This window comes from Triticum aestivum, chromosome 2A (genome assembly GCF_018294505.1).
Source record: "Triticum aestivum cultivar Chinese Spring chromosome 2A, IWGSC CS RefSeq v2.1, whole genome shotgun sequence".
In the NCBI taxonomy this organism is placed as follows: domain Eukaryota; kingdom Viridiplantae; phylum Streptophyta; class Magnoliopsida; order Poales; family Poaceae; genus Triticum; species Triticum aestivum.
The window spans coordinates 442,340,771-442,356,262 of record NC_057797.1 but is presented as its reverse complement, the minus strand read 5'-3'; the positions used below and the strand labels follow the sequence as shown (position 1 = coordinate 442,356,262).

The 15,492-nt window shown below is 45.5% G+C and overlaps 1 protein-coding gene across 1 annotated transcript; it reads right to left on the bottom strand.

Moving 5' to 3' along the window:
• Positions 1–13,761: 13,761 nt before the first annotated feature.
• LOC101290620 (WRKY transcription factor WRKY51) lies at positions 13,762–15,209 on the bottom strand. Its single transcript, XM_044601216.1, has 3 exons — positions 14,476–15,209; positions 14,243–14,368; positions 13,762–14,140 (listed from the first exon to the last, which is right to left on the bottom strand). The coding sequence occupies exons 1-3, from the start codon at positions 15,132–15,134 to the stop codon at positions 13,984–13,986; spliced, it is 942 nt and encodes a 313-aa protein (XP_044457151.1). The 5' UTR covers positions 15,135–15,209; the 3' UTR covers positions 13,762–13,983.
• Between the last annotated feature and the right edge of the window lie 283 nt (positions 15,210–15,492).

Sequence of the window (15,492 nt, the reverse complement as noted above, 5' to 3'; positions counted from 1 at the left end):
CAACATGTGGTGCTTGCTCAATATCTTTTATAGACAAAAATTCGCACCAAGTAGAGATACTACTTGTGCATCCAAAAACCCTTAAACCCAATTTCATGTCATGAGAGTCCACTATATCTACCTATGGATTCAATAAGATCCTTCAAGTAAGTTTTCATCGATGCACAAAGCAATAAAAATTGCTTCTAAATATGTATGATCTGTCATTGTAAGGGAAAATAAGCTTTGTACAATCTTGTGATGATAAAGAAATATAAGCGACAGACTGCATAATAGAGGTTGCTATCACAAGGGGCAATATAAGGTGACGTTCCTTTGCATTAAGAGCTTGCACATCCAAAAACAAAGAGCGCATGACAACCTCTGCTTCCCTCTGCAAAGGGCCTATCTCTTACTTTTATGTATTTACTTTTTATGCAAGAGTCAATAGTGTTATCCTCTATTCCTTTTTATTTTTCTCTTTTGCAAGCATCATGTGGTGGGGAAAGATCTAGGCATATATATCCAGTTGAATATGAGTGATCATGAGCTATTATTGTTGACGTTACCCTCGAGGTAAATAAGTTGGTAGGCGAAATTATAAGCCCATGTTTTCTATGTGTCTCACTAAAACTTTTGCTCCATATATATGTCGTGAGTGTCAGCAACCATAGAAGACTAAATGATAGTTGAGTATGTGGACTTGCTAAACGAGAGCTCCTACATGAGACTCTTCCTGAAAATATGATGAATTGCAATTGCCTTGTCGATTGAGAACATAATTTGTTAGTTTTCAAGAAAATTTATGCCTTATACTTCATTGTTGTGATGAATTGTTACTTGCTCGTGAGAAATTTTATGATAATAATGTATTGCTGCTATGATATTGGTCATGATCCTACTATGTATGTATTTTGTTTTTATCGACACCTCTCTCTCTCTCTCTCTAAACATGTGGCCATGATTATTGATATCGGTTTTCGCTTGAGGACAAGCGAGGTCTAAGATTGGCGGAGTACGTCTGTTTTGCATCATGTATTCCTACTATTATTTATAATGTTTTTTATCAATATAATACTTTGTGGAGCAATTCTAATGCCTTTTCTCTCTTAATTTGCAAGCTTTACATGAAGGGGGAGATTGACGATAGCTGGAATTCTGGACCTGAAAAAGCCATGTTAGAGATACCTATTTTGCACATCTCCAAATAAGTTGAAATTTCATGGAGAATGTTTTGGAATAAATAAAAAATATTGGAGAAATGAAATACCAGAGGGGGCCACCCAGGTGCCCACGAGCCACCAGTGCGTGCCCTGGTGGCTCGTGGGGCCCCTGGCCAACCTCCGGTGCCCATATTCTGGTATATAAGCCCATTTGCGCTAGGAAAAATAAGGAGAGGACTTTTGGGATGAAGCACCGCCGTCTTGAGGTAGAACCTCGACATGAGCACTTTTGGATATCGAAGCCATCGTCATCACCAACAACCCTCTCATCATGGGAGGACCAATTTTCATCAACATCTTCAGCAGCACCATCTCATCTCAAACCCTAGTTCATCTCTTGTATTCAATCTGTTGGAAATATGCCCTAGAGGCAATAATAACTTGGTTATTTCCTTGTTCATGATAATCGTTTATTATCCATGCTATAATTGTATTGATAGGAAACTCAGATACATGTGTGGATACATAGACAACACCATGTCCCTAGTAAGCCTCTAGTTGACTAGCTCGTTGATCAATTGATGGTTACGGTTTCCTGACCATGGACATTGGATGTCGTTGATAATGGGATCACATCATTAGGAGAATCATGTGATGGACAAGACCCAATCCTAAGCCTAGCACAAAGATCGTGTAGTTCGTATGCTAAAGCTTTTCTAATGTCAAGTATCATTTCCTTAGACCATGAGATTGTGCAACTCCCGGATACCGTAGGAATGCTTTGGGTGTGCCAAACGTCACAACATAACTGGGTGGCTATAAAGGTACACTACGGGTATCTCTGAAAGTGTCTGTTGGGTTGGCATGAATCGAGACTGGGATTTGTCACTCCGTGTGACGGAGAGGTATCTCTGGGCCCACTCGGTAGGATATCATCATATGCGCAATGTGACCAAGGAGTTGATCACGGGATGATGTGTTACGGAACGAGTAAAGAGACTTGTCAGTAACGAGATTGAACAAGGTATCGGATACCGATGATCGAATCTCGGGCAAGTACAATACCGCTAGACAAAGGGAATTGAATACGGGATTGATTGAATCCTCGACATCATGGTTCATCCGATGAGATCATTGTGGAACATGTGGGATCCAACATGGGTATCCAGATCCCGCTGTTGGTTATTGGCCGGAGAGGTGTCTCGGTCATGTCTGCATGGTTCCCGAACCCGTAGGGTCTACACACTTAAGGTTCGATGACGCTAGGGTTATAGGGAATAGATATACGTGGTTACTGAATGTTGTTCGGAGTCCAGGATGAGATCCCGAACATCAAGAGGAGTTCCGGAATGGTCCGAAGGTAACAATTTATATATGGGAAGTCCTATTTTGGTCACCGGAAAAGTTTCGGGTGCTATCGGTAACGTATCGGGACCATCGAGAGGGTCCCGGGGGTCCACCAGGTGGGGCTACCTGCCCCAGAGGGCTGCGTGGGCCAAGTGTGAGAGGGGACCAGCCCCAGGTGGGCTGGTGCGCCCCCCCTCCACTAGGGCCCAAGGTGAAGAGAGAAGGGAAAAGGGGGAAACCCTAGGCTCAGATGGGCCTAAGGCCCACCTAGTGGTGCGCCCCCCCCCCTCTCTCCCCCCTTGGCCGCCCCCTAGATGGGATCTAGGGCTGGCCACCACCCCTAGGGGTGGAAACCTAGGTGGGGCGCAGCCCCTTCCTTTCCCCTATATATAGTGGGGTTTTGGGCTGCCATACACACGAGAACATCTCCTTCTTGGCGCAGCCCTACCCCTCTCCCTCCTCGTCGTCTTGCGGTGCTTGGCGAAGCCCTGCTAGAGTACCATGCTCCTCCACCACCACCACGCCGTCGTGCTTCTACTGGACGGAGTCTTCCCCAACCTCTCCCTCTCTCCTTGCTGGATCAAGGCATGGGAGACGTCACCGGGCTGCATGTGTGTTGAACGCGGAGGTGCCGTCCGTTCGGCACTAGGATCATCGGTGATTTGGATCACGGCGAGTACGACTCCATCAACCCCGTTCACTTGAACGCTTCCACTTAGTGATCTACAAGGGTATGTAGATGCACTCTCCTTCCCCTCGTTGCTAGATTACTCCATAGATTGATCTTGGTGATGCGTAGAAAATTTTGAATTTCTACTACGATCCCCAACAGTGGCATCATGAGCTAGGTCTATGCGTAGTTTCTATGCACGAGTAGAACACAAAGTAGTTGTGGGCGTCGATTTTGTCAATTTACTTGCCGTTACTAGTCTTATCTTGATTCGGCGGCATTGTGGGATGAAGCGGCCCAGACCAACCTTACACGGAAGCTTACGTGAGACCGGTTCCACCGACTGACATGCACTAGTTGCATAAGGTGGCTGGCAGGTGTCTGTCTCTCCCACTTTAGTCAGATCAGATTCGATGAACAGGGTCCTTATGAAGGGTAAATAGAAATTGGCAATTCACGTTGCGGTTTTGGCGTAGGTAAGAAACGTTCTTGCTAGCAACCTATAGCAGCCACGTAAAAAACTTGCAACAACAATTAGAGGACGTCTAACTTGTTTTTGCAGCAAGTGTTTTGTGATGTGACATGGCCAAAGGATGTGATGAATGATATATGTGATGTATGAGATGATCATGTTCTTGTAATAGGAATCACGACTTGCATGTCGATGAGTATGACAACCGGCAGGAGCCATAGGAGTTGTCTTAATTTATTTATGACCTGCGTGTCAACATAAACGTCATGTAATTACTTTACTTTATTGCTAACCGTTAGCTGTAGTAGTAGAAGTAATAGTTGGCGAGACAACTTCATGAAGACACGATGATGGAGATCATGATGATGGAGATCATGGTGTCATGCCGGTGACGATGATGATCATGTAGCCCCGAAGATGGAGATCAAAAGGAGCAAAGTGATGATGGCCATATCATGTCACTATTTGATTGCATGTGATGTTTATCATGTTTTTACATCTTATTTGCTTAGAACGACGGTAGCTTAAATAAGATGGTCCCTCACTAAAATTTCAAGAGAAGTGTTCTCCCTAACTGTGCACCGTTGCGAAGGTTCGTCGTTTCGAAGCACCACGTGATGATCGGGTGTGATAGATTCTTACGTTCGAATACAACGGGTGTTGACGAGCCTAGCATGTACAGACATAGCCTCGGAACACATGCGAAACACTTAGGTTAACTTGACGAGCCTAGCATGTACAGACATGGCCTCGGAACACGAAGGACCGAAAGGTCGAACATGAGTCGTATAGAAGATGCGATCAACATGAGATGTTCATCGATGATGACTAGTCCGTCTCACGTGATGATCGGACACGGCCTAGTCGATTCGGATCATGTATCACTTAGATGACTAGAGGGATGTCTATCTGAGTGGGAGTTCATGATGAACTCAATTATCATGAACATAGTCAAAAGGACTTTGCAAATTATGTCGTAGCTCACGCTTTAGTTCTATTGTTTTAGATATGTTCCTAGATAAAATTTAGTTGAAAGTTGATAGTAGCAATTATGCGGACTGGATCCGTAAACAGAGGATTGTCCTCATTGCTGCGCAGAAGGATTATGTCCTTAATGCACCGCTCAGTGAGCTGACCCGCGAATGTTGGTTGTGGATGTTGCGAACATCTGACATACATGTTTTGATGACTACATGATAGTTCAGTGCGTAATGCTAAATGGTTTAGAATTGAGGCACCAAAGATGTTTTTGAAACATCACAGAACATATGAGATGTTCCAAGGACTGAAATTGGGATTTCAGGCTAGTGCCCACGTCAAGAGGTATGAGACCTTTGACAAGTTTCTTAAGCTTGCAAACTAAGGAGAAAAGCTCAACCGTTGAGCATGTGCTCAGATTGTATGAGTACAACAATCGCTTGAATCGAGTGGGAGTTAATCTTCCAGATGAGATAGTGATGGTTCTCCAAAGTCACTGTCACCAAGCTACTGGAGCTTTGTGATGAAGTATAACATATCAGGGATAGATATGATCCTTGAGCTATTCGCGACACCGTGAAAGTAGAAATCAAAAGGGAGCATCAATTGTTGATGGTTAGTAAAACCACTAGTTTCAAGAAGGGCAAGGGCAAGAAAGGGATACTTCATGAAACAACAAATCAGTTGCTGCTCTAGTGAAGAAACCCAAAGTTGAACCCAAGCCCGAGACTAAGTGCTTCTGTAATAAGGGGAACGGTCACTGAAGCAGAACCACCCTAGATACTTGGTAGATGAGAAGGCTGACAAGGTTGACAGAAGTATGTATTGGACATATATTAAATGTGCACTTTACTAGTGCTCCTAGTAGCAGCAGGGTATTAGATACCGGTTCGGTTGCTAAGTGTTAGTAACTCGAAATAAAAGGCTACAGAATAAACGGAGACTAGCCAAAGGTGAGACGACGATAGGTGTTGGAAGAGTTTCCAAGGTTGATGTGATCAAACATCGCACGCTCCGTCTACCATCGGGGTTGGTGTTAAACCTAAATAATTGTTATTTGGTGTTTGCGTTGAGCATGGACATGATTAGATTATGTTCATCGCAATGCGGTTATTCATTTAAGGAGAATAATGGTTACTCTGTTTATTTGAATAATACCTTCAATGGTCTTACACCTAAAATGAATGGTTTATTGAATCCCGATCGTAGTGATACACATGTTCATGCCAGAAGATATAAGATAGTAATGATAGTACCACATACTTGTGGCACTGCAATTTTAGTCACAATGGTATAAAACGCATGAATAAGCTCCATGTTGATGGATCTTTGGACTCGCTTGATTTTGAATCACTTGAGACATGCAAATCATACCACATGAGCAAGATGATTGAAAGGCCTCGTTTTCAGCAAGATGGAGCAAGAAAGCAACTTGTTGGAAGTAATACATCTTGATGTGTGCAGTCCAATGAGTGCTGAGGCATGTAGTGGATATCGTTATATTCTTACTTCACAGATGATTTGAGGAGATGCTGAGTATATTTACTTGATGAATCACGAGTCTGAATTATTGAAAGGTTCAAGTAATTTCAGGGTGAAGTTGAAGATCGTCGTGACAAGAGGATAAAATATCTATGATATGATCATAGAGATGAATATCTGAATTACGAGTTTGGCACAGAATTAAGACATTGTGGAAATTGTTTCACAACTAATACAGCCTGGAACACCATAGTGTGATGGTGTGTCCGAACATCATAACTGCACCCTATTTGATATGATGCATACCATGATGTCTCTTATCGAATTACCACGATAGTTTATGGGTTAGGCATTAGAGACAACCACATTCACTTTAAATAGGGCACCACGTAATTCCGATGAGATGACACCATATGAACTATGGTTTAGAGAAACCTAAGCTGTCATTTCTTAAAAGTTTGGGGCTGCGACGCTTATGTGAAAAAGTTTCAGGCTGATAAGCTCGAACCCAAAGCGGATAAATGCATCTTCATAGGACACCCAAAACTGTTGGGTATACCTCCTGTCTCAGATCCGAAAGCAATAGGGATTGTTTCTCGAATCGGGTCCTTTCTCGAGGAAAAGTTTCTCTCGAAAGAATTGAGTGGGAGGAAGATAGAACTTGATAAGGTTGTTGAACCTTTACTTCAACCAGAGAGTAGCGCAGCACAGGAAAAATGTTTCTGTGGCACCTGCCTCAGTTGAAGAGAAAGCTAATGATGATGATCATGGAGCTTCAGATCAAGTTACTATCGAACCTCATGGGTTGACAAGGGTGTGTACAACTTCTAAGTGGTAACCCTGTCTTAAAGGTCACGTTGTTGGACAACGATGAACCTATGGGCTATGGAGAAGCGATGGTGGGCCCGGATTCCGAAAATTGGCTCGAGGCCATACCGAGAGAGGATCCATGTATGAAAACAAAGTGTAGACTTTGGAAGAACTACTTGATGGTCATAAGGCTGTTAGGTACATGTGGATTTTAAGAAGAAGACGGACGTGGATGGTAATGTCATCGTCTATGAAGCTCGACTTGTGGCGAAGAGTTTTTCACAAGTTCAAGCAGTTGACTACGATGAGATTTTCTCACCCGTAGCGATGCTTAAGTCCGTCAGAATCATGTTAGCATAAGCTGCATTTATGAAATCTGGCAGATGGATGTCAAAACAAGTTTCCTTACCAGTTTTCGTAAGGAAAGGTTGTATGTGATACAATCAGAAAGGTTTTGTCGATCCTAAGGATGCTAAAAGGTATGCTAGCTCCAGCGATCCTTCCATGGACTAGAGCAAGCATCTTGGAGTCGGAATATATACTTTGATGGAGTAATCAAAGTTTATGGGTTTATACAAAGTTTGTTAGAAACTTGTATTTACAATAAAGTGAGTGGCAGCACTACAACATTTCTGATAAGTATATGTGGATGACATATTGTTGATCCGAAATGATGTAGAATTTCTAGAAAGCATATAGGGTTATTTGAAAGGTGTTTTTCAATGGAAAACCTGGATTAAGCTACTTGAACATTGAGCATCAAGATCTATAAGGATAGATAAAAAATGCTTAATGGTACTTTTAAATGAGCACATACCTTGACATGATCTTGAAGGTGTTCAAGATGGATCAGCCAAAGAAGGAGTTCTTGCCTGAGTTGTAAGGTATGAAGTTAAGACTTAAAGCTCGACCACGGCAGAAGAAAGAGGAAGGACGAAGGTCGTCCCCTATGCTTTTGTCATAGGCTCTATATGGTATGCCATGCTGAGTACCGCACCTGATGTGTGCCTTGCCACATGTCTAGCAAGAGGGTACAAAGGTGATCTAGGAGTAGGTCACCAGATAGCGGTCAAAATTATCCTTAGAGGAATAAGGATATGTTTCTCGGTTATGGAGGTGATAAAGAGTTCGACATAAAGAGTTACGTCGATGCAAGCTTAACACCTATCCGGATAGCTCTGAGTAGAGATACCGGATACGTATAATGGAGCAACAATTTAGAATAGCTCCAAGTAGAACCGTTATTTGAAATGGCTCCAAATATAGCATAGAGATTTGCAAAGTACATACGGATCTGAATGTGACAGACCCGTAGACTACAACCTCTCTCACAAGTAACATGATCAAACCCAGAACTCATTGAGTGTTAATCACATAGTGATGTGAACTAGATTATTGAACTCTAGTAAACTCTTTGGATGTTGGTCACATGGCGATGTGACCTATGAATGTTAATCACATGGCGATGTGAACTAGATTATTGACTCTAGTGCAAGTGGGAGACTGTTGGAAATATGCCCTAGAGGCAATAATAAATTGGTTATTTCCTTGTTCATGATAATTGTTTATTATCCATGCTATAATTGTATTGATAGGAAACTCAGATACATGTGTGGATACAAAGACAACACCATGTCCCTAGTAAGCCTCTAGTTGACTAGCTCGTTGATCAATTGATGGTTACGGTTTCCTGACCATGGACATTGGATGTCTTTGATAACGGGATCACATCATTAGGAGAATCATGTGATGGACAAGACCCAATCCTAAGCCTAGCAGAAAGATCGTGTAGTTCATATGCTAAAGCTTTTCTAATGTCAAGTATCATTTCCTTAGACCATGAGATTGTGCAACTAGCGGATACCGTAGGAATGCTTTGGGTGGTGCCAAACGTCACAACGTAACTGGGTGGCTATAAAGGTACACTACGGTATCTCCGAAAGTGTCTGTTGGGTTGGCACGAATCGAGACTGGGATTTATCACTCCGTGTGACGGAGAGGTATCTCTGGACCCACTCGGTAGGACATCATCATATGCGCAATGTGACCAAGGAGTTGATCACGGGATGATGTGTTACGGAACGAGTAAAGAGACTTGCCGGTAACGAGATTGAACAAGGTATCGGATACCGACGATCGAATCTCGGGCAAGTACAATACCGCTGGACAAAGGGAATTGAATACGGGATTGATTAAATCCTTGACATCGTGGTTCATCCGATGAGATCATCGTGGAACATGTGGGAGCCAACATGGGTATCCAGATCCCGCTGTTGGTTATTGGCCGAAGAGGTGTCTCGGTCATGTCTGCATGGTTCCCGAACCCGTAGGGTCTACACACTTAAGGTTCGATGACGCTAGGGTTATAGGGAATAGATATACGTGGTTACCGAATGTTTTTCGGAGTCCCGGATGAGATCTCGGACATCACAAGGAGTTCCGGAATGGTCCGGAGGTAAAGATTTATATATGGGAAGTCCTGTTTTGGTCACCGGAAAAGTTTCGGGTGCTATCGGTAACGTACCGGGACCACTGGGAGGGTCCCGGGGGTCCACCAGGTGGGGCTACCTGCCCCAGAGGGCTGCGTGGGCCAAGTGTGAGAGGGTACCAGCCCCAGGTGGGCTGGTGCGCCCCCCCCCCCCACCAGGGCCCAAGGCGAAGAGAGAAGGGAAAAGGGGGAAACCCTAGGCTCAGATGGGCCTAAGGCCCACCTAGTGGTGCGCCCCCCTTTCTCCCCCCTTAGCCGCCCCCCTAGATGGGATCTAGGGCTGGCCGCCACCCCTAGGGGTGGAAACCTAGGTGGGGGCGCAGCCCCTCCCTTTCCCCTATATATAGTGGGGTTTTGGGCTGCCATACACACGAGAACATCTCCTTCTTGGCGCAGCCCTACCCCTCTCCCTCCTCTTCTCTTGCGGTGCTTGGCGAATCCCTGCTGGAGTACCACGCTCCTCCACCACCACCACGCCGTCGTGCTTCTGCTGGACGGAGTCTTCCCCAACCTCTCCCTCTCTCCTTGCTAGATCAAGGCATGTGAGACGTCACTGGGCTGCATGTGTGTTGAACGCGGAGGTGCCGTCCGTTCGGCACTAGGATCATCGGTGATTTGGATCACGGCGAGTACGACTCCATCAACCCCGTTCACTTGAACGCTTCCGCTTAGCGATCTACAAGGGTGTGTAGATGCACTCTCCTTCCCCTCGTTGCTAGATTACTCCATAGATTGATCTTGGTGATGCGTAGAAAATTTTGAATTTCTGCTACGATCCCCAACACAATCTTTGTATCAAAATCTCATATTGGTACTTGTGGATTGCTAGTAGTGTTGACTACATCTTGTAGTTGATACTAGTTGGTTTATTTGGTGGAAGATTAAATGTTCAGATCTTTGATGCTATTTCATACCCCTCTGATCTTGAACATGAATATGATTTGTGAATGGTTACTTTTGTCCTTAAGGACACGGGAGAAGTCTTGTCATAAGTAATCATGTGAATTTGGTATTCGTTCAGTATTTTGATGATGTGTATGTTATTGTTTCCTTTAGTGGTGTTATGTGAACGCCGACTACATGACACTTAACCATCTTTGGTCCTAAGGGAATGCATTATGGAGTAGTAATTAGATGATGGGTTGCTAGAGTGATAGAAGCTTAAACCCTAGTTTATGCGCTATTCCGTAGGGGGCTGATTTGGATCCATATGCTTAATGCTATGGTTAGATTTATCTTAATTATTCTTTCATACTTGCGGATGCTTGCGAGAGGAGTTAATCATAAGTGGGAGGCTTGCTCAAGTAAGAACAACATCTAAGCACCGGTCCACCCACCTATCAAATTATCAAAGTAGCGAACATGAATCAAACAAACATGATGAAAATGACTAGATGAAATTTCTGTGTGTCCTCAAGAATGCTTTGCTTATTATAAGAGACCGTTCCGGCCTGTCCTTTCCTAAAAAAGGATTGGGCTACCTTGCTGCACCTTTGTTACCATTACTACTTATTGCCTGTTACAATATCAAACTATTTATTGCTGATAATTTCAGTGCTTGCAGAAAATACCTTGCTTAAAAGCGCTTGTGATTTCCTTCTGCTCCTTGTTGGGTTCGACACTCTTATTTATCGAAAGGGCTACGATTGATCCCCTATACTTGTGGGTCATCAATCACCTTCCAGTTGGGGACTCCCGACACCCTGAAGGTGGTTGTCTTTGACGAAGAGGGCGTCAAGTGGATGACCATGTGCAATAAGCACGACGAGGCCTTTACCATGGATGCCTGGGAAGTCCACTCTGTACCTAAGACTTTTTGCGTGGATTGTCTCAGCCTTTGTCGTAGCTGTTACGTGTTTAACTGTGTGTTTATAACTTGAGTTATGGGTTTGTGGTTTGCCTATTTATCTATGTCGTGGTTGTGGGTGTGCTAACTCTGAAGGGAGGTTACCGGACAACATTTGTTGCATCTAACCGAACATGTGTTGCCTAGAACAAGCCCATAAACAAACACTATGCATGTGTTCCGTTGCAGCCAGGCTAAAGAGGATGCAGACTACCAAACTATGTGCACAACATGATTTTTACCATGTATCCACTCCATCAGGCGCAACTAGGTCACATATGCAAGACGGCAAAAAAGGTGGATGCTACCAAAACACGCCACAAGTCTTCAATATTTTTTTGTGTGCTAGAACAATGTCTGTGCGTTGCAATGAAATATAAATCTTCTACCGCGTTGGCTTGTGATTTACCTGTCTATAATAATGTGATTGTGTAAACAAATGATCATTAAATTTTGCCCATGAATTACTTTATATTTTGATCTGAAGTTTGGTAAGTAAATTAAAATAGAACTGGTTTACAAGATAAGTAAATTAAGTTGATTTATTATCATACAAGGAAGGTTGGATGAAGGGTGTTGGAAATAAGATGAAATGAAAACCTTACGTTCTTTTTAATTAAAGTAGTATATACTCCCTCCGTTCCGAAATATAAGTCTTTTTAGACATTTCAAATAGGTTACAACATACGGATATATATAGACATATTTTAAAATATAGATTCACTCATTTTGCTTTGTATATAGTCACCTATTAGAATCTTTAAAAAGACTTATATTTTGAAACGGATGGAGTAGTATATAGTAGAGATATAAGCGTGCGTGCGTGCGTGCTGTTGGCACCGTAGAAGATCCAGCAAGTTGGTGGGAGTAGAAACAGGGCACACATTCGCGCGAAACCGAACAAATCCACCTGCACCTCCCTCGAACACACAATAGAAACATATGAACCGAAAAGATGCCCTTTTTGACTTTGGCTCACTCTCCACCCACGTTGATAGTCCCCGCCTCTTTCCATGCCTTTTCCGCAACATATCCAAGCAAAATCGGACCAAGTCTTAACCGCAGCACTCCAAAAAGCCAAGCCAACCCCACCAGAAAAAATACTACTAGAGGACAGGACGAGGCACAAGATGCCACGGCCACTGGAACGAGTCATGGAGGTCGTGACCCCACGTCACATGGAGAGATGAGGAGGAAAGATGGGATCGAGTGAGTCAAAGAGGGCGCCTACTTCTTGTTTAAAAGAAAAACACGAAGTGCAACTGCTGTCAGCATTTCACCTATTGTTTTTATCGTGTAATCCAAAGTCTCCCTTCAAAGTTGTTGAAGAATTCGATGCCGGCTTATGTGAAACGACAGTCGACAGCGTCACAGACAAACAATTAGCAGGAACCTAGTGCTATTATTTATATATTTAACTAATGCTCTTCATCTCATAGTAAAAGAGTGTTTTGACACTACAACACTCACTATAAAAAGGTAGTGTTGTATATAGTCGACTGAGACTTTCGTCATGTCCCAGTTGATGCTATAATCCTTTGATTTTATATGAAGATCCGTACAAAAAAATTTCTCTTAGTTTTTCTATATACTATATCATTTGACGAAGACTTGGTTAAGTCTTAGTCTGTAAAATTCCCGGCGTTTCTAGATGAGGTCGCAGCAGCAGCAGTGCTGCATGATCGGACGGACACTATATAGCATTAGTATTAAATTAAATGGAGGAAAGGAAATTCAACACTGGTCCTGTTTGGATCCCTAAGTTAGAGTTAGTTTTGGTTAGTTGGGGCTCAAATAACCCAAAAATATCCAAACATGATGGGTTAGTTTGATCTAACCCACCCTAAAAAACTAGCCCACACTAGAGGAGCTTATTTGATTTAGTTCTCTTAGGCCCACTAAAAAAATTAGTAAAAAAAGTTACCCCTCCCATCCAAACATGGTCTAAATTAGTCAAATGATTGAGAAAGAATATTTATTATCAATCTAACTCTATCATCCAAACAGCTCTTTGATTAAAGTTAGTTTAGGGTTGATTTAAGGTTAGAATCTAATTCTAACCTTTAATTAAGTTAGATTATCCAAACAGGGCCACTATCAGCACCGCGCAACAGCACTGCCCGCAAAAAGAAAAAAGCACCGCGCAACAGCTTTAAAGCTCAACGCCCGATTTTCAACGACACCGTTGGCGAACCAACCAAGACGCTATCGACCGGACGTCCACACTGGCTGGCGGGTGTGGCCGTAGCCAGCCGCACCGCACGCCAAACGAGCCCAAGCAAGCAAACAAACAATAATCGAGCAGAACAGAGCACCGCTGGAGCAACACGAGTCAACGACGCCAGCGGCGCCGAGAGGGACCACCTGCCGCGTTCCTTGACCGCTTCCCCCCACCCGTCCCTGTCGCGCCGGCCCCACCCGGGACCAAAAGCACTTGCCCGTTCAACCACCGCCCTCTTTTGACCCCCCAGAACCCGAGCCACGGGAGGATCAAACCCAACTCTGAAACACATCTTTCTCTTTCTCTTGTCTACCACGCACCTTTTCTTCTTCAAAGCTCAAAGCTTCCAACTACACATGTTCTTTTACAACATGCTTAGTGCGACTAAACCGATGCGGCCAAAAGAAAAAGAAATTCTAGTGCTTACTTATTAGTAGTAATATATGGTAGCTAGCAGTCACGAAGGGAACATGGTCATAAGCTAAGTTGAATTAACATGTGAGGACGACGGTAATGGCAAAGAGATTTCAGAGCTCCGGTAGCGGGGCGAGCGGCTCCTGGTCCGCGGGGGTGTGCCGGTGCTCGCCCTCGTAGGTCACGATGAGCATGGAGGGGTCGCTGGGGTCACGCTCCACGTGCTTCCGCGCCGGGCACCCGCGCACCGTGCTGCACTTGTAGTAACCTCTGCATGCATATCACCCAGCAAGTTCACTGGTGGTTAGTTCACTGCCCAAACTCCAAGATTACTATGGTCACACATGGTGGAGGGAAGGGATGCTGCCTCACCGTGGGTAGGGGGAGCCCTTGATAGGCTTCTGGCCATACTTGCGCCACGAGAAGTCGTCCGCGGGGATCTCCGCCGCCTTCGAGCTGATCGCCGGCACGCGAGTCATCCGCCGAACCCGGGATTTCCTGCCGGTTCCATCATTCATTCTTCAGCAACATGGATAACACCGGCAGACGAAGAACGGAACAACGAAATCCATCGCTGGGTGAATCGAATCTGCTAGACTACTAACCTGCGCTTGGAGCAGTGGCAGCGGCCACCGGAGGCGCCGTACTTTCCGCCGGCGACGTTCTCTGAGTGCGCGTGGTCGTGGCACTTGCGCTTCTGCCCGGCACCGGCGCCGGTGGATGCCGCGGAGGACGCCAGCGGCGGTTTCCCGCAGCTGGCCGAAGGTGGCGGCGGGAGCATCAGCGAGGACCCGCCCCCGCGTCCGTTGGACACGCTCCCGTCACCGGTCACCGACGACATGAAGGATGAGCTCGCGGCCGAGACGCTGAACCCGGCGTCGTTTCCGTACCCGGAAGACGCCTTGGTGAAGTCCAAGGTCATGGACCTCGACGAAGACGCCCTCACCGGCGCCGGCTCGGACACGGCGGGGCCCTGGGACTGCGCCACCACAGGCCCGCGCCGGAACCTGGCGTGGCCAGTGCGGTGGTTGAGGATAGAAATCACCTTCTTGAACTTGGACACGGTCATATCAGTGATCTCCCGGCAGTCTACCTGCTGCTCCGGCGCCTCCGACGACCCAACCGGCGAGCTCTCGCTGGTGCCTGTCCGGGAGAGCTGCAGGATGAGGTGCTCCATCCCGCACAGCCCCGCCGCCGCCGCCTCCTGGATGGCCACCTGCTCGTCCGCCCTCCCGTATCCTCCAATCAGATCCATGGTCATCATCGCGACCGCCCTCCCAAGATAAGATAGGTGCTCGCCGGACAACGGAAATGGGGGAGGAAGAAGAAGTGAGGGAGACGCGAGGAAGGTCGGATTATAAAAGAAGGCGAGGCGGTAACCGGGAGCAGCGGGTGGTGGTCAGATGGTGGACCAGTTCGGGTCAAAGCAGAGGCCCGATCGACGGCCGGGATCCTGTGCTTCCCGGGCAAGAGAGACGGGCTTACCGGGTGTTTGCCGGTGGGCATCTCCCGCCGTTGGATGGTACGGACGGCTGGATGGAGAGAGGAAGTTGACTATGGAACAGCGCTACGCGTGGCGGGGGCACAATCGGGACCAGTTGGTTCCAACTGCAAGACGAGCG